Below are 24,827 nucleotides of genomic sequence, written 5' to 3' on the forward strand. Positions count from 1 at the left end.
CACAAAAGCACACTCCTCTGGTTTATCCCAGATCCACACATTTTTAGTTGGTGGTATTTCAACCATAGCTTTGATTTTCTGGATCTGTCCTCTCCTTAATCATTTTTCAATCACATATACTAAGAACTATAGAACTTCTTTGTGGTACAGATGCCTCATTTTCCTTCAGAAGATTTCTGAGACACTTTTGGTACCAGACAGGAGGTGACAAAATCCTGGCAGTGTCAAGGGGCAGCCAATCCACAATCCAGTGAAGAGGAGACAATTGTGGTCTCTGTTAACCTGGATATTATGGCCTAATTCTCTTCTGCAATAGGGCTAATTTACACAACATCAGTGACCCTAAATTTGGTATAGCTGGCCATGAAAAGGATCTCCACAGTGAAGAGGAGTTGTGAAAAAGTTCTGCTTAAAGGGCTATTCCCATGCTTTAACTGGGCCTCTGCGTCCTTTGTGTATTATATTCCTTGTCAGAATGAAATGCACAATGAAGTCATAGTTATTCTTATCTCCTTCCTCAGCAAAGTCAAAGGATTTATACATGTTTTCAGCTTCACTCCCCATTACATAAATTAATGAGCTAAACTATACTTTTCCACACTCTCTCTGGTTCAGCGTCAGTGTTCTTTCCACGCAGATCATTCCATGGGCTTAACAGACTATCGGCATAGTTCTTCACTGAGAAGAGATGGGTAGTTCATGTATACTTCTGCAAAGTGAGTATGCAAAGCTACCAAACCAGAACAGTAGTATGTATAAATGCTTTGCCCAGGTGTAAATAAATACATACTAGATTTAAGTCAGTGGAGAATAAGGCCATAAAAGTCATGTGGAGGTTCAAACTCCGGCATTCTCCTTTTATTATAGCAATGCTGGTTCAAAACGAGTTGGCCTCTGACATCATATCATGAGTAAAGAATCACAGAAAGTGCCTTCTAACCATGAACAGGGATTTCTAAAAGAATGGTAAAGACAGGATTACCCCTGAAGCTACACTCTTTCTGCTTTACTGCAAACCTTCTGCTCCAAATTTACTCCAGCCCCCTCTCTTCCTGGCTTCCTGGCACAGTTTTAAATGGACAGTTTCATGATGGACCAGACCCTCCAATATGCCAGTATTCCAGTTCAAAGATGACCTAAAGCCAGTGGATCTAGCCTTGCATAAAAGAATCCTTGGATGGTGCAGAGCTTGTAGCATTACTCTTCTTCTATACATCTGATTGAAACTGCTATTCTGGGACCTCATCAGTTTTCAAGTGTCTTGAGCTTTTCCATTTAAGTTCTTGAGATCCTAAAAAAAATTAAATTTACTAAGTTCTCCCCATTCCTTCTCCTCCCCTCTCTCCACCCAAAAAAATAATAAAGAGATGTCCAAAATCACAGGAAAGTTGGACGATCAATAGGAAACTGTGTCTTATTACCACATGCTACTCAAAACTGTCCAGGACATTTTTCATGTGACCTGCAGATACAGTGACCTGTCTTGGAGTAGAGGGAAACAGAAAGCAAACATGGAAAGCGAGAAGGTAGAGAGAGAGATAGTGCTTGCTTATTCGGTTTCTGGGACTCTTGATAGATATTTAACAATAAGAACACCACTAAGACCTCTCCTGGTTTCATAAACTGCTACCTAGCTGCTCTTCTCTTTTTCTTGTTACTGCAGAAGGAGGTGGGTTTCACACAGACTGTCTCTAGAAATTGCTTTGGTCTTGTTTACTGGTTGCTGAAGACATGCTCAAGAACCACTTTTTGGGGCTAGGAGGTGTCTTTGTACATTTTCAAGGACAAAGGTTACAAGAAATTATCTACAAAGCAAGATAAGATGAAAACACGCCCCCCAGAAACATAAGACCCAAAACATCTCTCAATTGATAAGATCACAAAAAAATACTAAGATAGAAAAGGAGAAAAGAAAATCAAAACTAGAACAAAGGAGGAAATGAAAAAACGGAACAGGCTGGGTAATAGCTGCATCTAATAGAAGCTGTTCTGTCTTCGGAGACAGCATATCGTTTACCATACCAGGACCAAGATACTTTAAGAAAGACATTCATTTATCATAAAAACGATATGGGGTATCATGCAGACCAGCTGTGAGTCTCTCCAAGGGTAAAATAGCCAGTATAAATTGTGTCCAAGTGTCAAGGGAGAGAGGGTCACGACTCTTCCAGTGCAGCAAAACAGTCCACTGGGCACCAAAAAAACCCCAGTGAATTGCAGGCTGCATTTAATCCAAGCTAATTCAGTTGAACAATAAAGCTCAACAGCACACAGCTAGGGGCCAGCCCAAGCCCAGATTTTCAGTACTGTGGCTGTTTCAGCTGTAACTCCTGACCAGAAAGTGTGACATTTGAGGCAAAACCCAATAACAATAAAAGAAAGTGCCTGGATGAGGGCATCTAAAACAATACTGGGACACAATAAGATTGCTGTATTAAAATGTAGAAAAATACAGTCTCTAGGGACAAGATTCTGTGCTATGTGAATTGGTGTAGCAATGGAGTTACCCCCATTTATATCAGCTGAACATCCTGCCAGAGATATTTTTCATATTTTAATGGGAGGTTTTTTTCTCAGCGTTGTTTACAACGAACCCTTGGAAGCTTGCAAGTGAAAGCTGTTTCCTTACAGAAGTTGTTTTTCCTCCATCAGACACACACACACTGGCATATTATTGTAGGATTGCTTATGTGTACTAAGCTCCAGGCATGATATTTCTTAAAAACACACAAAGAATTTTAAGGGGAGACTGAATGACCCAAGGGATTGTTAACAGGATACAAAGCCTTTGATCTTTAGGGTTCTCCCCTAAAATAACGTTAGATTTGCACTATATTATTGGATCAAATCTAGCCCAGATCAACAGTGAGATTACAGCTCAGCAGCAAATAATGTATGCATTCTGCTCACAGAATATCAGTGAGCAGATCACATGGCACTGGATTTTTCCACCATTCAGATTTAGTTATTTTAATCCATCAATAACTGGAGTATTATTGAGTATTTTAATCCATCAACTGATTATACTAAATTTGAGCTGTGTTGCTTAGTTGTGATTGGTCAGATAAATCACGTGCCATTGTTTCTGACTGGATGAATCTGCATGGGCTTCTGGAGCAAATATTTGTTTATGTGGATTGAACACTGGGTTTCTACAAATGCTTGTACACGTGATTTAGAATTTGCTCTCCGCAGACATGTTCACCAGGAAAAATACTGTTCAGTATTTATGGAAAGCGAGCAAAAAGTGGGAGAATTATTTTAAAAAGTAAAACAAATATTGACAGTAAATTGCCCAGCAGTAGTAGTAACCAAAAAATCACTATTATCTGCCACCTGTTGAGTGGCCAGTGTAAAATCAATCGGTAGTTTTATTCAGATTCCTTAGTGTCCACATTGATGGACAATTGCTCGCATCACAAATGCTATATCACACTTTGCACACAGGCTGACAGTCTCAAGAGAGGCTGTGAACTTAGATACATAGGTAATGAACTGACCTCTCACCCCTAGAACTGGTCCCTCCAGTCCAGTTCAGGGTTGACACATTTTTGTGGCCCCAGGTGGAGAAGCTTGCCTGTTATGTACCAGCTCTGAGGACAAAATTAGGGCTTCAGATATCAGTGTTGTTCATTTCTGGTCCTTTTTCCCCCCCTCCCGCAAATATCAGAGCCACATAAGGAGCACACAGGGCTACTTCAGTCATTGTATTAAGCCCCTGACCCCTGAATTGAAATTTCAGACTATATGCATTCATTGTTTCCAGTCAGAGGCACCTGGATCCAGTGGATAGCACTTCACCATAAAAAGTTAAGTTTTGATCAGGGACTAAAACTGAGCTTTGGCCTAGGTCTTACTTACCCCCAAACTAGTTCACCCAAGTGTGTTATCTCTGAGGGACTCAGGCTGTAATGTTTACACAGATACCGTCATTTGCCATACCTATACTGACCTCTTTACACAAGCATGAATGTAGAGGAACAGTTTCTCCGGTGTTGTGACTAACACTGGCATTCGTATTGTCATTACAGTTCTGGTTAGGTCACGCTGTGGCATGTGGCTGTGAGCTGTAGGGCGAGTTATACTGGGGGATTTCTACTTAGAGGTAATACAACAGAGAGAGGCTTTATTGCGAGAAATACTATAAATATTAATAGTATTCTGTTGTCATCCATCTTTATTAAACAATGTAATACAGCTTTTCCTTAATACTGGGCACATACTGGACTATCTTCTTCCATTGTCACCTGTTCTCATGCAAGCATATTTATTATTGACTATGCAAGAAGAACTCCGTTCTCAATATATGTTAAGATCCGCCATGTTCATTTCAGTGTCCCAGGTCAGTGATGCAAGGCAGGATTTAGCTGTAGACCTATATCTGTCTTTTAGACCCTCAATTGAAATTGATTTTTTTTCAGTCTTTGCATCCAGAATGTGCCCCTTGACCCATTCATGAGAGAGTTCAAGTGAAGGAGATGAAAGCAGAGACTTTTTTGTCATCGCTGTGAGGAGGCAATTCCTCCATTCCCTTCTTTCAAATGATCTAATTCCTGTCTGCTCCACACTGAAGGGGGGTATCTTTTTGTTGCTGAAATAATGCCTGGCACGATGACATATGGTTTGAAAAAAGTGATTCTTCTGTGCACTTTTGGAATTGGCACTCCGCTATAGATCCTAGGCAACCCAACCCAGATACCAGTTCTTTACTGCACAGTTTAGAGTGAAGGTCTACTACTCTTGTATTCAAATGGGGCCTAATGCTGTGAGGTGGGGAATGCACATGACTGTTGGAGGAGCTGAGGATGCTCAGCACCTCAGGAACTGGCCGTCAGCTGCACTTCTTTTGCTCAGCCCAGAAGTTTCCATTGTTCTCAAGATAAGAATTGTTTTTCACCAGAAACAAACTAAAATGTTGAGGGTGTGGTTGTTAAACCAGCTTTCAGTTACAATTGACATTTGTGAGTCTAGTGCTGGAGGTGGCCATGCTGCTGAAAAATGATATTCTTTGTGATGTCAACAGTATGATAATTGTCAGCTCAATAGAAAAGTATGTGGATCCATTTCCAATCTGGTTTAAAAACAGTGTAACAACAAAAATGCTTTCTCCAATGGTTAAAGGCTAGAAGCTTGTTTACAGGCTTTTCCACTGGGTTTGCCTATTGTCAGTGCCATGAATGGCATCAATTTTCAGCAAGAGAACTGCCTCCAGCACTAGGATCGGAAACGCCAATTGTAATTAAAACTTTTTTTAAAGCAAATACGTTTCACAGTTTAATTATGGCAAGAAATGATTCTTGTTTTGTGAGCTCCCAGACTGTTAGACTCAGCAAAAGTCCATTGGCATTTGGCATAGGAGTCCTGTCCTTGCCACCACACACTCCCCACTGGAAATTTACTCTTAAATAAAATATGAACAAATTTACCGCACCCAGGTTAAATGTGCTGTAAACACTGATTATTTCTTGAGACCCATGTTTAATCCTAACTATGGGCTATGTCCATTTTCCCTCTCCTGTATTTTCACGTAATCACAGTGTGAGTCACACTGCCTATCAAATGTACAGACATAAGCTACAGTCATTTCAGGTGCTTCTAAATAATGACACTGAAAAATAATCTCACAATAGCTAAATGTTTTCTATTTTCCAAAAGCTCTTATTGGTGACATTTCTTCCTGCAATGCTGTTTTTGCAATCACATAGCAACACAGCCCTTGAAATAACTTTTTTGATACTCTAAGTATAAGATATGGAGTTTGGAGAAACTGATTCCACCCAAACGCTACCTCTTTAAATGCTAAATGGCATCAAAAGTGAAAATAAAAAAGTGCAATGGTGCAGTAGAGGAATCCATTATGTGTCTTGATGCTCGAGATCCCCTTTTCAGTCAGTCCCTTCTCTTGACTTTCAGCAAAATAATGACAGGCAAGTGGGTGTAGTGAAGTTAACTTGGCACAATAGCTGTCCTTCTCCTAGCTTAGCCCCCACAATCCTTTGCAAGAGTCAAGTTTGCTAAGAACTTTAGGCCCTATTCTGTTCTTATGCACAGACATGCCTGCATCCTCATCTGACTGTGTACTGAGTATTGCCATTTCAACATTCATAATGTGCAATTTGTGAATCTAGCATGGGCTTTCTTTAGAGATGGGTGAGCCTGACGTGGTTCAGAAAAGAGATGGTAGTGAAGTAAAACCCCATACATGAACAGCCTTGAACTTTGGGGAATTTTAGATCCTCGTCTGATCTCTATGGGTTGGGTCATCTCTTGTTCAACAAAGCATGCAAGAGTTTGGGTTCCTACCAAAACACATCTGAACTTTCTAATTCTCTTTTCCTTTACCTCCTTGAGATGCCAATAATAATGCTAACTCTCTCATCTGAACACCCACTAACAGATCCCTGTTCCCTCCTCCTTTCTTATGACCATCTAGTAAAATCTAGCTTCCATTCTCCTGATGCACAAGCCTTCTCTCTTTGCAATCCTCTGCTGGGCCACTTGAATTCCTCCTAGCTCACAACAGTCCAGTAGTGCCCCTCTGCCTTTAGAAATAAGGTGCAGGACTGTCAACTGACCTGCCAGGTGCTGACTAGCAGTCTATTAATGCTTTGAGATTTTGCACTATTGTGTAGGATTCATGCCCCACAGTGCAAATGGTTTGAACTGACTGGTATCCAGATGCCTGAAGACACAGTGCCAAAGCTGCTAGGTCCTACAATGGGATCATCAAAGGTAGGGGAACTTTATTCTCCATTCATGGAATGGAGAGGAAGGAGTTTAGCCAGTTGTAGCTGGAGCATATTGTTATGTTCAGGAGGGCAAAGTAAAACTTGCTCAAGTCACAGCATTTGGATTCAGATCCAACTTTCTCAAAATTCAGGGTAGTCAGCTCCAGAGTTTAGTTTGGGACCATCTCTAGAGCAAATTAGTCTCAGCTGGAGGGTCCTGGGGCAGGGATGTAGCCTGGAAGTTGTGGGGAGGGAGATAGATGAATGCAGTAGGAGCCAGAGAGAAGGAAGAAAGTGGTGTTTGAGAAGTTCTCATATTTTTGGAATGGGCAGAGGTTCTACTCTTCCTACACTGGCTTGCCTCTCTGAGACTTGTATATTTACAATCCTGTTCAAATACAGAAAAGGGTGATCTTTTACTTTTCTTCTTCTATGGGCTGTATACAATTCTCTGTGCATATTTTACATAGCTGCTTAATCTACAGCCAAGTCAAAGCATTGCTGAGAGATGCAATATAAGGAAATTCCCAGAAGAACCTGCAATCACAAACTAAAAGGGTAACATAGTAAAGATGGTCCTTGTTACATTATGTCCCCTTGGAGGACATTTCACAATGATTGTCTGAAAATTGTAAGCTCTTCAGGGATATTGACTTCTTATGCATTTGTACAGCACATTGGTTGGAGTGGCTGCAATCTTCACTGAGACCATTGAGAAGTTCCTGAATGTAAATAATAAATTATTATCCCATGAGATTTCTTGCAATATTTCACAAGAAGCCATGTTGCCCTTTTGTATTCTCCATGCAATGTAGTCAGAAGGATGTGTAATGTAATCAGCACTCTCTTCCCTGACTACTTAATCCAGGCCAGGATTTGAGACACTGAGTCGTGACAATAGGTAGCACAGCCTGTCTTTAATTGGTTTTGGCACTGAAGAGCCAGAGAGAAATACAGAATGCTGTCAGGTCCAATAGCCACAGTTAAGAGCCCTACTTCTAAACATTACAACAGATGAATAGGGATATCACAAGATGCTGGTGGTTATCTCCCAAAAACAATGCTGTTCACCAGTGTTACCACTGTACGTCTGAATAGTAAGATGAATTATAATAAGTCAAGTAAATGTACAGCCCTCATTGATCGTAATGCAAAAATCCATGTGTAAGATTATTATAAAAAACATGTGAATATGTTATTAAATTAATAATAATATTCAGATGCCATCTTCCATCCATTTCAGTGGCATATGATGTCGAGTGTGTTGTGCTTACAGTAATTCTAGGAATTCATTTTTTTCCAAGTTCAGGAAGCTAACAACATGAGCTTTTTGCTTTGCACGTCGTAACCTTTTATGTTATCGCTTGGTGAGATGAGGTGAAGACCCAGAGGCACCTAAATGGGAGACTGGAGGTCTGTGATTATGTTTGCACTGACCCAGTCATATCCAACTTTACACCATGCAGCCCTTCTCACAAAACAACTGCCCTCTGGGAAAAGAGACACAGTGTAGCTTATTCACTTGAGCCAGGTTAAATCTCTCTGGGCTAGTGTAATCTAGAATGGGCATATTGAATTCAGTGATGCTACAGTGGTTTACACCAGCTGAGGTCTTCAGTTTCTTTCCGTTTATTACCTTCCAGTCTTGCCCTGCAGATCAAAAGAACATGGACACAGGTTCTTCTTTGGGCTTGGGCTGTTTGACACTGCACCAGTGTTACAAAGTGGCCCTAAAGCCAATGTAACCAGCCACAGAAGGTTCCAGTCTACTTAAGGGGATCTTCCAGTGGCATAAAGCTATTTAATGAGTTCTGAGCTATACCCCTCCTGCAGCCAACAGAAGGGTCAAGGTCTGAGTAACCTGGGATTTCCTGATCCCCAGGTGCCATGAGAGTCCCTTGGAGCTAATGGCTGCTGGTATAATGTAGAGCAGCCTACAGATGGCTGTAATTTACACCAGGAGACTGGCCTACCACGCAGCTGTCCCAGGATCAGGCGAGCACAAAATGGTGCACACACACACATCCCTTCCCAAGTCATGCTATGTGCTTCCCTGCCACAGTCATGGGTCAGCGCTGTGATCTCATGTCACGGCAACATGGTATTGCACAAACCTGACATGACATGACACTGTCAACTCATGATGCAGACGAGATTTTTCTTATCACAGTTACATCTGGGTTAGTTTTGTTTTTTAGTTTTGCAGCATGCTGGACTGACCCAGCACTTTTGGGAGCTGTCCTAAAGAAGTCATAAATTGGAGCTATCCTCTACTCCAACACCCTGCAGTGCAGATTGCAACATGCAGTGACTTTATCACGGGGGGAGGATATCAATTCAGTATAATTTAACTCAGGAAGCAGATTTAAACTGCTTGCTTTTTTAAATTATTAAAGGAAAACACGTTTATGCAGGCACACCAGCAGGTGCAGAACTAGGCCCTTTCAGTCTATCTTTGAAGACATAGCATCCGTACTAGCCTACAACAGGATAAAGATTCACAGCGTTAATGTATAATAACTATATCTCACTCCATTACAGGTAGTTCAAGGCCATTCTGCATAAACAGTATGCATTGATTTGTGTCTTAATCTTTAAAAACCCCAAATATCTTGGTTGCAGACACATGTTAAGGTTTAATGCATCTCCTACCATAAAAGTGTTGCTCAAGACTAATGAACAAATGAATGTTTGTTTAATCCCCTTTGTGAAAATCAAACAAGCTTTCAACAGCTATTCATATATTTATTGTCAGATGTGAATCATCACTTAGGTGCTCTGTCCTGTGCCATTAGCAGTTAATGTTCATAGTTTCACAGCATTAATTCACCCGTTTTTTTTCTTTTTTTCCCAGTACCAGCTACAGAAAGGATCAGTGTGGAGAATCCTGTGTTGTCACTGGCAGAATTGGCTCTTCCTCTGCTTGGTCGTGGCTGTAATGACTATCATTCCCCTTGCTGTCTATCGAATGATGGTAGCTTTTAAGGACCCTCCACCCAGTCCTGTATTCCACGCAGCAGCTGTGTGCTTTGGAGTTCTCGCAGAGACTCTTCTGATCAAGTGAGTACAAGTCCCCTCCCCCTTCTCTCCTTCCCTCCCTTGCAAAGAAGCAGGGGGAGCGGGTGTTAGACTCAGCAGCACCTGAAAAATTCCCAAAAAATGTACCCCTTATGTTAAATAACAGGTTTTAGAAGCTACAAATTGTTACTCTAGCATTGCTGGGTGTCATTCAGGTTGCACGTCTATGCTTGTTTAATTTTAATTCTGCCGTTAAGCAAACTAAATGCTCTGAGGTTTTTTACTGTCTCACCCAGAATAGAGAGTGAATACGTGTTTCAAGGTTGTGTAACTGAAGGGGGTTTTTTTTGTTTGTTTCATTATGAGGAAGGAATTAAAAATTCCTCTTAGTCAGTACTTAGAATATCAAAGTCATTGTTTAATGCCTTTGAGTCACGGTACAACTAATTCGATTGCATAGTGTAGTGCAGTTTCTTGGTATGTGAAACACAAATAGTACAGAGAAGTGATTGTAAAGTTGAATAAACACAAAATTAGTTTCAAAGTCTGAAATTTTCTGATGGATGCTCTTATAATGATCCACCACAACAGCTCTTCAGCAGGGGTAGAACCCCTTCCACCTCCACCGCCTAAGTTAAGGGAGTAACATTGTAAGCTGTTAGCAGTAGTAGACTTTTATCCCTTATGTGGTACAGCCACAAAAGGGGCGCCTGAAACATTTAGCTGTCTAGGGAAGCTCACCCTGAATATCTGAGGCCCACAGGAATTTAAATCCTGATATTGGCCACCTCTTTGAAATGACCCATCAACAGCCATGGGCCTAAACCAGAACTTCACATCTGACCTTCTGTACCTCCATCCACCTCCCCAGTGCACGCACAGACAAACACAAAGTTTGGATCCATATTTTTGTCCATATCTGGTTCTGAACTTTGTAACATAGGCCTATCTCTGTGACAGGCTAAACCCAGCACATTGAATCCATACATTAACCCACCCAAAATTCATGTTCAGTGCCAGACCCAAAATTTGTGAGTCAGGTACACCTATAATTTAAAAACCATGCTATGGCAGAAAATGCATATGATCATGAATTCCTGCTTGGATTTCACTTTTCCCCCAAATTAAAACAAACACATTGACACAATTATCTTGAAGCCACAATGGTCATCATTAAAATGTTGACATTTAGTGTTTGAAACTCATTAGCATTACCATGGAATTACAGGTATATTAAGTGTCCTAACAATAATTACCTTCAAATGGTACTTCTGATTTTAATGGCAACCACCATATTGTAAGTGATTGCAGTCTGAGGGTGAAGGAGAGGGAATAGAAAGGGAATTAGTCTTTAATGAAGCATCTGAACAAGCATATATATGAGAGGAAAAGTCGCACAAAAATAGAAAAGGCTAACTATACACAAGCGCTCCTGAAAGTTTCTGATGAGATAAAAGCTTTAGAAACAAATATGAGTTTAAAAGTGCATTTGAAAAGGTATGGACTCACAGCACAACAACAGTAGAATGCTAATAACATTTAATTTCCCTTGACTTCTAACCTTCTTAACCTGCTGTAATGCTAGAATGGTGCTGTAAATCAAAATGTGCTGTATTGTACGGTGAACATGTGTATTGAATCATTCCAGGCTGCTTGGTGCTTTTCAAAAACAAAACTCACAATAGTGTTTGTGCGGTTTTTCATTTTTCATAGACCTTTCCTCTCAATCATTCTGCAACTGGTTAGCTGATGTGTTCAAAATACAATATAAAAAAACAGGAGGGGGAATTAGGAGGTAAAAAAAAAAAATCCAGCAGAAACTACAGCACAGATGAGTAGGCCAAACTATCTTTGACATTATTTTCCCCCTTGTTCTAAGTGTTATTCCATTTTCAAGAAAAACAAATTGGAATATTGCCTGGGGTCTACTGAATCATTAGTAAATTAAGAATCTGTTTTTAATAACATTTAACTTGTAAATAATGCATCAATTGACTAGCTTGAAAGTTAGCTTGAATGTTAGAAACTCTGGCACTAAATGTGTAATGAAAGAAGTGTTCTGTTCGAGGAGGCTGTACGGTAAATGTAACAAATTAAATATGACAGTTGATATTTGTGAAAATGGTGATATAATTAGAGGACACCTGCAGCTGTTTTCCAACCAAAACAACAGAAATTAAACATGTATAAAGGATGTGTGCCACATTTTCTCTTGGCATATTTCTTTCGTTCTCTTTGGGTTTTTGTTATGAGTTTTGTTTTTTTGTTTTTAATTTCCCCTACTTTTTGTCAGGTCATATGTCTAAACAAGCAACAAGTGTCTCTGTCTGATACTATAGTTTATTGGCTATTTGTGATACCTCCATCAGACTAAAGGAAAAGAACAAGAATCTTATTTACTGAGAGTTTGAATTTACTAAAGAACATGATGCATACCCAAGCATATTTATAAGTTTGTAGGCCTAGATATGGTCAAGCATTCCTACCTGTAGAGTTCTTACCTGTGGGATTATCAACTGTGTATTTATTTCCCTTTTGTTGTCAAGGAGGATTTTTTTAAAGTAAAAAAGTGATGTGAAAACATAATATTGAACACATGCATGAGTATTTTAAATGTAAATGTGTAGTTTGCACTGTATTTTTGTGTGAGGGAATTTGATGTTGTTTTTCACATTTCCTGAGGATCTGAACCTACATTTCCAAAGATGAAAGCAGAGCATTAGCTCCCTGAACCAAACTACCCCAGCTCACACTACTCTTAAAGGAGTGGGAAATTATGGTGCATAATCATTGATGATGGTCCCAAAACATAAAATTAGGATCTGAATACAAAGTTTTTCAAAGTTCAAGAAGTATTTGGATCCAGGGATATTTTTCATCTTAAGTATTCACTCTTCAGTGTGAAAAAGTAAGTCCTATTAAAGGAAACAGAAATTAAATTTGCACAAATGGGAGTCTCTGGACTTGAGTTTTCTCTGAGTTACATCAGTGTAGATGACAAATAGCTCCATTCAGATACAATGGATAGAATTCCACCGGTATTGATACGTGAGATCACAAACAGGTCCTATATGACAGAGCAACAAGAGAGCCAGAGCAGATGTGCATTTGTGCTATTCATACTGTGAACGTTTGAGTGCTCTGTTCATGGAATGTGGTCCATGAAATATCTGATCTATCAGCTCTGAGGACCAGATTCCATGAACAGAGCACTCAAATGTTCACAGCATGAATTGCACAAATGCACATCTGCTCTGGCTCTGTTGATTCACGCAGTTTTACAGATGCATCGCCAACGTCAAGTTTGTTTTGTGCATCATGTTTGCCACCGTTAATGTTGATCCCATTTGACGTTATGCTGATTAGTAATGGGCAATGGTACCCACACAAATGTGATACAAGAGATTCACCAATAACAGAGAGTGGTTTCCAAAGGATATTGTGTCAGCAGCCCGGCTGCTTGAAAACTAGTCATCGTCCTATTTAGCATGAATGAGGAGTCAGAGTCCCACTGCGATAAGCTTCTTCTCCCTTAGCTCAGCAATGTTGTTTGTCTGCTTCTTTCATTGGGCTTTTTCATTTCTTTCTGTCTTTTTCTGTTGATACAGGGAAGACATTGCTCTAAAATTCATAATAGGAGATGGTCGAGTAACACAGCCATATATTAATTTCATCAAGAGAAGTAAGGAAAGAAATTTCGTCTTGGATCCCTACTTCACAAGGGGCACAATCTTGCATCCTCAACTCCCATACAATTCCCATTGAAATCAATAGAGTTTTGGCAGAGTAAATAGTGCAGGATCAAACTGTATTTTTTTAAATGATTCTGGCTCTACTTTATGTTTTTCTTTGCTTTCCGTATGGGCTCATTTGCTTTCCTGCTTCTTTTTCTTGCTCTTTCTTTCTGTCCTCAAGACCTGGCCCTATTCCTTTAAGTGAAATTAACCTGATCTACTTTCTCCCTTACTGTTCTCCTTGTCCTGCTCTGCTCTGGTATCTGTAGAATTCTGTTTTCGCTAAAGAACAAAATGGGGTAGTCTCTGCGGGATTTAGACAGAAATCCCTGCAGACTGTGCTTTAAGTTTTTCACAGATTTATTTTAAAATACATTTGCATATAACATAACAACATGTCAAATAAGTGTTAGCCATTTGGCTTACAACCTGTGCACAAAAGTGCTGAGTATGACAGATACTTTTTTCAAAGTTGTATGTGCAGGTATGCTCTGCTCCTGGGTTGCATTGGAAAAACACAGGGAGAGAAGTGAAGCTGTCAAGTTCGGTCTTCCTTGGTTTCCCTGGAAGACTTTGTGTGGGTCTCACAGGATGTGTATTATTCTTTCTCACTCGTAAATGGAAGGATGCACAGCACAGTGTCTTTAACAAAGACATCCTTTCTCCAATTAAGTATTAGAATGAAGTAAGTGTCAACAAAAGCAATAACCACAAAGTCCAAATAAAAATCCCTTCCCTTCTCAAATGCTCAGCTGTCACAGTCTTGTCATGCTTCATTTGTTCTCCAATCACCAGCAACTTTCAGGACAACCAGGACCTAAAGTTCCAAGGTAACAACCAAGCAGGCAAAATCTTTTTTTCAACAAAAATCTTTTTTTATATATCATATTATTGGGGACAATTGTAGGTGCAGAGAAAGGGCTTGGTCCATCTTCCATTACCTTTAATTTGGATTGGACCTTTGATCAAAGGTAATTACTTCACATAACGTTAGGATCTCACTAGTATTGCTGCTTTCTAGGATATTTTGCAAATTCCAAGCTTTCTGTTGTTCCATTGCAAAGATGCAGCTGTCACAGTGTACATGAATGTACCCTGCCCTGTTCCTCTGATCTCCCAAAAAAAACATTCCCAGTCAAATAATAGCAGCAACAAAGTTCTGAATTTCAAAGATTATTTGGGACGACTAAAATGCTAAAAAAAATTAACCATCAGGAATCGTGTCTTTTTTAAAAAAACAAGGAAATTAAATGCAAATAAGTGATGTAGTTGTTGGGAAAAAATCAGGAAATAATAAAGATAGCGTTCCAAAGGCAATATTAGTTAACTCAGCTGTGTAGCACAAAAGCAGTGTTTCCTATTTCTATTTTTCTGGTTAATTGCATTGTTTAACTCATTACTGCTGATGTTTGTATAAAATGTGTATCATTAAAACATACAAGATATACAATTTATAAGAGCTAAAAGTGGTGCTACAATCTTAGCTTTGGCATTTTTTGCCCTTTGTGATTTCCAGGGGTTCACTTTTAGAAAGGTGCCCTTCAGTTTGCCTCTGCATATTTGTACCTCTGTGCATGTGCAAGTGAGATAGCTAGAGGGTCAGGTACTCAGACTTGCGCCCACAGTTCATTTTGCAGGCACATATTTTGTTGGCACAATTTGCACCTGCCAACAGGGGGGCAAGGTTAGCCTGACTAAAAATATACCCCTGACTCTGCAAACTTTAGTATTGTGTGGGCATAGTTTTTAGCAACAGAAAGGTACCGATCTTGATGTAAACCGGTAGGTTGAAAAAAATCACAGAATGAAATTAATACAATACCAGGACATAAGGAAGATGTGCTGGCTTAGTTAAATAAGGCACAACTGGTATTATTTAATTAAAATCTAGAGTGCAGCTGTTAGGGGAAAATCCAGCCAGTTTTAGACAGAAAAATCTGCCTCCATATTGTGTTTCAGCATCATTTTAACACTATAACTAGACTTCTAGAGTACAAGATAGGGGTTTGTTTGAGGGAGTGGGTGTATGTGTGTGTGTGAGAGAGAGAGAGAGAAACAAGCATGGTATTCAAATACTATATAGAATACCTTTTCTTACTGGAGAGATGGAGAAAAAATAAAATTACGCTAGGCCCTCTAAGCTCTGCTTGTGCAGTGAGTGCTCTGAGACTGAGGATAATGGAGTGAGGAGAGGTCATGAGGTGGCTCGCATGTGCGTACTTTCCATAGCAAAGTTCCCTATCTCCAGTATGAGGTTTTTATCACCCAGCTACATACATTATACATCTTACAAAGGAAAACTGTTTTGTTTGCTAAATGAGAGATCATTTCAGCTGGGCAAGGTTTCTGTTTTCTCCAAGAGTGATAAAGATACTTTTATTTTCTATAAAAAATAGTTATAGCTATTTGCATCTGTGCTGTTGCAAAAATTGGGCTAACTTCTTATTTTACTACCTGCAGCAGAGCCATTTCAGGTAGTCAGAGAAATCATTCTATTGATTAGACCTGCAGAAAAAAACGTTTAGAGCGTTTGAGGAACCTAGACAATTACAAAAACTAAGGAAACTTTAACTTGACACCCTCAGAAGATTTGGTGGTAATGTTGTGCATTATTTTAGTGAATATTTATACAACACTAGCACTTCGTATGATACTCTATAGACAGTGATACTCTATAGAAGAGAGTCCAACTGAGCCCTGCTCCAAGCAAGCCTTGAGTGGGAAGTCAGGGGCAGCTACTTCTAAGACACCTTTCTGCCCTTCCAATCCTGGGGTTGGCTGGGATCCCCAGCATAATTTAGAGCAGCCTCTGAAGGACATTCTGCTGGCTGGTGATTGCTGTAATTCAAGGTGCTGCAGCTGTGCCTCCTATGTCCCAGTGTGTCCCTGCACCAGCGGTAGGTACTGGGAGCTGGTGACACTGAGTCAGCTACACCAGATTTATGCCACCCATTTAAATTCTCAGCTGCCCCATTAAATTGGCTGCTTTACGCTGACTGAACAATGCAAAGCTGCCAGACGGCAGGCTGGGGATCTGGCCCATCGTATCTCCCATGGAAAGCTTGCAGTGTACAACAGGTGAATATAGGAAATGGGGTAAACCGACAAAGGGAGAGGTAGGAAAAAGGAGAAGAGTTAAAGATTATATGAGTCACATTGTACTGTGAATTAATCCTAGCACTAGAGCAGTCAAGCTATTCATAATTAACAGTAGTTTTGTAAGCGTTTTGTTTTGTTTTGTTTTCCATTATTTGTCTGGCCTCTGTGTAACATTTGATTGGGCACCATCAGTCAGCTGTTCTTTCATCCAGAAATCAAATTCATTTAACCATAAAACAAATTCATTTTCCCTGGGACTATTTTTGGATTGTTTGTATTATTCCTATTTTATGAATATTCACACCACCAGAATTCCGCCTATATGAACACTTGGGAGCAAAACAAACTATGGGTTCACTGACCTTTTGAACCACACTTAGGCATTTATTTCACCAAATTGTTTGCCAAAAATATCCACCACAACTTGCCCACTTATGTTTCTAACCTGGAGATCCCAGAAGTGGAGATCATCAGTGGAAAGCAAAGTAAATGAAGCAAATAAATGAAGTGGGTTCTGAGGAAAGATTTGAAAGAGGAGGGTGAAGACACTGGATGCAGAGGAAGATGGGTGTCATTCCAGGAGAAGCAGAGCAATGTGCGAAAAGGCTCAAAGGTTAGAGTGGGAAGGGGAGATAAAGTCCCAAAGACTTCACTGGGCTTTGGATCAAGCCCATAGGGCTCTGTAATGCCTGATGAGAGAGTAGGAACTAGAGTGAAACGTGGGGAGCAACCGGAGAGGAGAAATAAGATGTAGACAAGGCCAGGCCTGTGCAAAACCTTAAAAGTGAGAGCAGTGAGTTTGAACAGAAAGGGATGGGGAGTTAGTGAAGGACCGCGAGAGTTAGGGCATCATTGTCAGAACTGGGGAAAGGAAATTACCCTGCCCACACACCACCCCCATTGACTATAGAAGAAAGAAGACACAGACTTAAGGCTGCCTCTCTACCCTCGCCCAGCCCTTTATTATAAGGATCTCAAAACAGATGGGGTCAAATTCTTCCCAGGTGTAATTCCATTGACTTCAGTAGGCTTACACCAGGGATGACTTTGGCTCTGAGTGACTGTACAAGCCATAGGCACTGCAATAGCAAGGCACAGCAGATTGAGCTAAGGACAGGGAAGGAGCCTGTCTTCTACATTTCCTTGATTTGGGGAATTTAAATTAGACCCTTGTGTTGTTTTTTCAGGACTATTTTTGTATTTTATACGAACTCACACTGCCTAGAACTTGGTGGTTGAAATATTCACACAGCTCTTGTATTGTTTGGGGAGCAATACATGGTTTTCCCCAGTGGCACAGTGAGAGTCTTGATCTGCCAGCCTCCTGCTGTCCACTGTCATTGTGTCTCACAGTCACTGAGTGGCCTGAGGTGTAGCTGGCACTCATGGACCCCCCTCCAATGCCCGTAACTCTGAAACTACATGACATCTTAACCTTTATAAAAATTTCTTCAAGACAGCATTTAAAAACACCCAAATCTTTCCTGACCTTTACATTTTAGTAGAGGGTTTTTTTTGTTTTGTTTTTTAAACTGATGTTACAATATTTTTTTCTTAGTTGTGGCATTTTTAAGCTAGTGCAAGGGGAACTTTGCTTTCTTTTTCCATCCTATTTGAGGCCAATCATTAATCACGGAAGGAAAAGCACTCCAAATTCAAACCTGACTTTATAATGTTTTTATGTTTGTGACATTTTATATCTATCAGTTGGTGGGAAGTTCTATCCTTTTCATTTGTAACCTGCTAGGTCTGGGGTAGGCAACCTATCGCATGCGTGCAAAGGTTTTCAGTGGCACTCACACTGGTCCTGGCCACCGGTCCGGGCGGCTCTACATTTTAATTTAATTTTAAATGAAGCTTCTTAAACATTTTAAAAACCTTATTTACTTTACATACAACAATAGTTTAGTTATATATTATAGACTTCTAGAAAGAGACCTTCTAAAAACATTAAAATGTATAACTGGCACGCAAAACCTTAAATTAGAGTGAATAAATGAAGACTCGGCACACCACTTCTGAAAGGTTGCCGACCCCTATGCTAGGTTATAATTTGAGTCTAGATTCTGACTTCCTTTTTAACCTCCCACACCCACACCAGTGCAGGTTTTGCCATGCTGCTCTATGGAGAGAGTAATGATTGTGTGCCAGTGAATTCGTGGGGATTGCTAAAGGAATTGCTAAAGCGCTTCAGCCAGGCTACATCACGAGGAGCCTGATTCTCATCTCACACTAAGAAATCAGGAGTAACTCCATTCAAATCAATGGAACAGATTCTACAGTCATTTACACCGCATAAATCCAGAGTTGCTCCACTGAGTACTTTAACTGAGCTACTCTGTAAAAAGAGACGACTTAGACCCAGGGTTTTTACTCAGAGATTTTAAAATTGTAAACAAATTGGGAACTTTAAAGTGAGGCTTCCCACCTGTTTTTATGGCACTTGCTCTTTCTAATGAAACTAGGAATTGCATATTTCACAATGCAGACCATTGTGCTATGAGACCTGTCTTTATGCTTTCCATATTCTCATATTTTCCTTATCTACTATAATCTCATAAAATCTTCCATGATATCAGGCAATTATAATATTTAAGGCTTGAATTCTAAACACTTTCCAGTGGTGCTATTAGATTTGTATTCCCTTGCTATTTATTTTTGTTGTGTTGTTTTGTTGAAACTATAGTACAATTCTTGTAAAATCACTGTAGACAAGAAGATTAGTCCTGATAAATATATGTAAATAGGTAGAGTTGGGCAATATTTTTTGTCCACAACTTTTTTTCAGCATAAAATGCAGGTTCGGCGACACCAAAATATTTCATGAATTTGTGTTGGTATCACTGAATTGTTTGTGTAAAAAAAAAATCCAAAAAAGTCAAAATGTTTCGTTTCAACAATTTCAAAAATGAAATGTTTTGATTTTTCGGTTCAAGGTGTCTACTTGTTTTAAAATTTTCTTCAGTTTTATTTTAAAAAATTAAAAACTTTAAAAAATGCTCAGTTGAAACAAAACAACTTTTTTTGACTTTTTGATTTGCTGCAAATTTCCAAACAAATAGTTTTCTGTTTAACCCGAAACACTTTTTTTTTCACGTTTTTTTGGAACTGTGAACCAAAAAACCCGTTATTCACACAGCTCTACTTTCTAGTCCAAACACTGAAGGCCACTTCAAAGCTCTTTGGTGAAGGAACCTAATCCTGCAGACAGCACAGTTACTGGCCATTATTTCTGAATCCAATTGTCAAGAAAGGGAACGTTTATGCGGGAAACAAATGCTGCATTTATTACTGTGATGCAACATTCATAAAATATATTTCATTGAGGGGGGGAGTTTACACAGGGGGTAATGAGATTTTTCCTTTATGCATTATTTATAACTGCTTAATCCAGGTGCTGTAGGTTATTTTTTTTATTTCTCAGTTTCACCGCTACAAAACACTTCAGTATTTCTAATTTATTTCTGCTTACAATACAGATGTTCTCAATTGTGTTTCTAACGACATTTCAACCATTATGATCGCTTTTATTTGTTTGTGTCAGTGTATAAACAGGGGTTGAATGTGCAGTGTACAATAGTTAGGTTTCAAGAAGCTTGTAAAAAGCCTCTAGTGATTTAGTTATCAACAAATTAAGCTATGACTAACAGTAATATCTTTATCATTAGTCGTTTTAATCTTCAGACGAGTTCCCTGCAGTTTATATGGGCTCTTATATCTTCACATAAAGGTTTCATCCTTTAAAAGAGCATTTTTCAAGATGACCATTTGGAAACAACATTTGGAGGAACATTTGGGTTGCGTCCTCTAACTAAATTTCCAAGCTGTTAGTAATGGACTAAAGAAAACGTTGTCTGCCCTGAATACTAAAAAGCTATAAGTAAGAGCCTTGAAGGTTATGTGTAAATATTGACATTTTAATTTTTTTTAGCATACAAAAGTGAACTTGCAGTGTATAAAGCAACAACCGTCTCTGTGTCATAAGATGTATTCCTCACACTTTTGATTTACAGACATGTTCCAGTTGAGAGTTTTACAATATCCCTGATTAGACCACAGAGATTTGGGGATGAGTGTTGACATAGGAACATGTCAAGCAAATAATAGAAGAAATTCCTTTCGTCTTAAAAGGCCACGTCACATATGAAAACTTGGGTCCCAACAAACCCATTAAGGTCCTTTGCTGAGAGGTGCAATAGAACTTTAGGGCATTCAACTTCCAGCAAGTTCAGGTCTTCAGTTCATCATAAAAGAACCATAGGCCAATAACTGCAACACTACATAGCTGTCCCTTACACCAAGCCACACTGCCTTTCCCCTCAAGTGTGAATGTATTGTCATGTCTTTTCAATTGGAGCTGCAGGAGCTGCAGCATATTCACATATTTTCCTAAAACATTCAAAAATAATACAAATGTACAAATAATAGTCTGTGGTTCTTTCAGGGTGGTGTTTACACTAAATGCATTAGTGATAAGATGTTCCTTGCACAGGTTTGTGATCCCAAGGCACAAAACACAAGGGGTTCTCAACATTCTCAATAAATCAGAAAGCCGTAAGATCCTTGCTGTTCATGCAAAATTGGATCATTCTTTCATGAATGGCACTATATAGTCAGTGCTTAATTTGGAATGAAAGAGATGCTGGGGCTCAAGCAATTTTTTTACTCTCCGAACTCACATGACAACCTCAGAGGTGCTGGGGCTACAAATTGCCAAACCGAGAGGTGCCGGGGCTCAGTCCTGGCAAGCTCTGGCACAAATTAAGCACTGACTGTAGTCATGAAAAATGCCCCAGAAATGACTAGGGAACTCATTAGTTCTCTCTCTGGAACACAAGCACGATCCGATTTTTTTCTAAAGTATTTTCTTCCTCTTTCTTAACACTCTTAGTATGAATACTGTTTGTTCCTGCATGAAACCTGAGCGTTTCTCTTGCTTCAGTTGGCTACCATTGGTGCTTCTCAAGAGGGCGTAATGGAGATTTTATTTATTTGCATATGTGAGAAGAAGGATTTAATAAATTGCAGAATCATAAATTTCATTTTTGGAGGGAAGTATCACTCCCTTTGCGGTAATTTAAGACTGTACAATCCACATAAATGTTGCCAGTGTCTTCAGTGGATACTTTTAAGAACTGACCTATAGACCACACTGACTTGATTCTTCCTATCATTTATCAAGACCAGGACAAGGAGGGTGATCTTACGCACTTTACCTGAATGGGGCCAGGCTTGGGCGTAGACATACTAAGACATATTTCCGGGAGCTAGTGCAAAGTGTGGAGCACAGATGTAATTTGCTCTTGTTGAATGTACCCTGCTCACAAAACAGGCAGCCATATGTTGCACTAGCTGAAGCTTCTAAGAGGCCGTCATCAGTGCTCTCAGGTAAAGCACATTGAGAGACAATACAGATATAGATGAATGTGGTGAAGGCAAAAGGCTTAATTCCTTGGCCAGCTGCAGATGGTGAAAAAAGGCATTTGGGGACACTTTGCTGGGCAGGACTCCATGAGAAGAGATGAGTGTAACTAGAACCTTAGGCTGTGGCCCGCTTGACAATGGTAGTCAGCCTCAGCTTCAAAAGTAGTCACCGATTTTGTAAGTCTCTCCAAATGCTTTCCCTTGCCAGTCACCATCAGCTTCACGTTATCTAGAAAGAGCCTGGGCCAACTGGCTTGCATCTATGCCTTATCTCTGCCAGACACAAGGAAGCTGTAGTGTCTGGTTTCAGTAGAGCTTGGTATCATCAGGATATTGATGACACTGTAGCATATACCAATTCCCATATCACAGATATGTTTTGAACAAGAGGGGTGCCAGCACTGTGGTACTGCAAAACTGAGGGCACGTCTACACTGCCCCAGACTTCAAATTACAGGGGTATGAGTACCAGTGTGCACCAAAGTGCTACGCTGTAACCTTCCCATGTGGGTGCTGTGGGCAAGAACTGAAAGGTTCCTGGTTCACATTCATGTAGTCCTGTTTGAAGAGGATTACAGTAAAGCAAAGTAGGAATCTTTTTGTTTGCACCCACAGCAACCACACGGGGAAGTTACAGCATAGACTACTCATACTCCTGTAGTCTGAACTGTGAGCAGTGTAGTCAAGACCTGAAAGTCCTTGGGAAGGAAAACTAGTTACCTATTACCAGCTTCTGGGAACTTCTTGATGGAAATTAGCAGAACTACCATTCCTTCCTCCCTTTGCCATGTCAAGAGCACCACATGGAGAACAGCATTGAAGGCCAGTGCAAGATACAACAGTATTAGCAAGGACATCTGATTTTTCTCCATTTCCATGCGGAGATTATCAGTGCCCATCACTGCAGCATTCAGATCTGAAACCTTATTCGTGTTCATAAAAGTGGAGGATGTTACATGCTCTTGAAGTTGGCCTCCCACTACCATCTCAATGATCTCTCACAGAAAAGGGAAGTTAGGGATCAGCCAATCAGTTGGCGAGAACATTAGTGTCAAGAGGTAATTTCTTGAGAAAGGGTCAGAATACCCCATGTTTGCCGGATGCTAGGAATGAAGTCCGTAAGTTTAGCCCCTCTGGCCTTGACATTATTACCAAGCTCTTTGAGAGGCCATCACAGAACCTTGGCAATATTCTTTGCACCTTATGTTCTCTTGCATCAAATGCTAAAACAATAAGTTATATGTACTTTGATTTTTTCATGTGATTAAATGAAACCTAGGGAAATAAAGAGAAATCTGTAGAGGAAACATATGCCTATTATAGATGAACCCAAAAGCTCTGATTCTGATCTCACACCAATATAATCTGGAAATAACCATCATGAAGTCAAGTGAATTGCACTGGTGTAAAACCAATCTCAGTGAAATCAGAAACAGGCCCAAAGAATTGTCTGTTTGTTTGTTGCAGGGGCTGTTTTGGGTTGCTTGGTTGCTTGGTTGTTTTTTTATCTGCATTTGTGAGGTCTAATACTTTGTTGGAACAGCTTCTGCATTCTCTAAGATGAATCTTCGTATACAATTTACTCCAGGATCACCATGGTGCATGTAAAACTAATGCACCATCACTGGAAAGACTTGAATTCTGCCAGCTCTAAATAACATACATGAAGTGATGCTAGTGAAGTCCCTCTTATATTTGTTGAGTAGAGGATTGCAATGTAAATATGCAGCTGGAAATGTACTGACAGTAGTTGAACTGGATGCAAATGGGTTAGAAACATCAATTGGTTAATGCATATAAAGTTTTTGTTTTTGGAATTTTGCAAAAACTGAAATTCTTATTTGTTATTTATCTGCTTTCAAAATATAACAAATAGTTCTGTTGCCAATAACTGAACACCTATATTTATAGCACACTGGCGCTTCATAAGTGTCATTTGTGTCATTATCTGCATATGTTCTAGTTTTCCTAGAGTTATAGAAATGTTATAATCATCATTAGAACTGTGTGATCAAGGAGCTTAGATTTTTCAATGTGACTAACTGTTTTCTCAAGACATCCTGACTGCAGTGGAGTGACTGTGCTGACATTTGCACAGATGGGCAGATGGTGCCTGGGATATGTCTGGTTAAAATGCAGACTTGAAGAGCCTAGTTGAGAAAGCTGAGCCACTGGGTTTCTAGACTAGCTGCCTGAATCATAAGAAAATGTAGCCTGCATTATCCTTTGTGCTAGCTGTAATGGAAAACATAGTGAACCATAGCAAAACAGGGCCATTGCTAAAGCATAGCTTTTGGCAGAAGGCTACAATGATTTTATATCAGATTTTAGTATCTTTTGTTCCATACCTAAGTAAGATATCTTTCATGAGGGGTCCTCAGGAACAAACCTAAGCTGTTATCCATTTATGCACATTTAGGAGGCAAATGTATCCATGAGTCCAGTTGGCTAAAGAAGGTTACATACATATATTACGTTTGATAAGTTATTCCTTGTAGTTGAAAAGCCCACAGTGTGAGACAGCCATGTGGAATTAGCATCTTGAAGATGGGGGCTAGATTCTGATATCAATTACACCAGCGTAAATTGTAAATCCAGAGTAGCTCCCTTGACTTTAACCTCTCCAAGTCAAATTCATTCCTGATGTAACTCCAAGTCAAATGTGGCCATGTTGGTCTGTTTCTCGCTTTATAAAATATAGGTGATACATACCTACCTGTCAGGCATGGTCCATGTTCATACAGTGTTTTGAAAAGTATATATAAGTGTGAGATATTACTTTTATTATGACCCTTTAGCAGTAAATATTTATAACTTCACTGGC

At 39.7% G+C, this 24,827-nt stretch overlaps 1 protein-coding gene across 1 annotated transcript in view; it reads left to right on the forward strand.

The window, feature by feature from the left end:
* LOC311524719 (uncharacterized protein) overlaps positions 1-24,827 on the forward strand; it is a 195,666-nt gene that overhangs the window by 161,287 nt on the left and 9,552 nt on the right. The window contains exon 4 of the mRNA XM_084636105.1: positions 9,583-9,788. Coding sequence (XP_084492231.1) covers positions 9,583-9,788 — 206 coding nt within the window. The remainder of the gene's footprint in view (positions 1-9,582; positions 9,789-24,827) is intronic.

Source organism: Lepidochelys olivacea (genome assembly GCF_965140295.1).
Source record: "Lepidochelys olivacea isolate rLepOli2 genome assembly, chromosome: 8".
Taxonomy (NCBI): domain Eukaryota; kingdom Metazoa; phylum Chordata; order Testudines; family Cheloniidae; genus Lepidochelys; species Lepidochelys olivacea.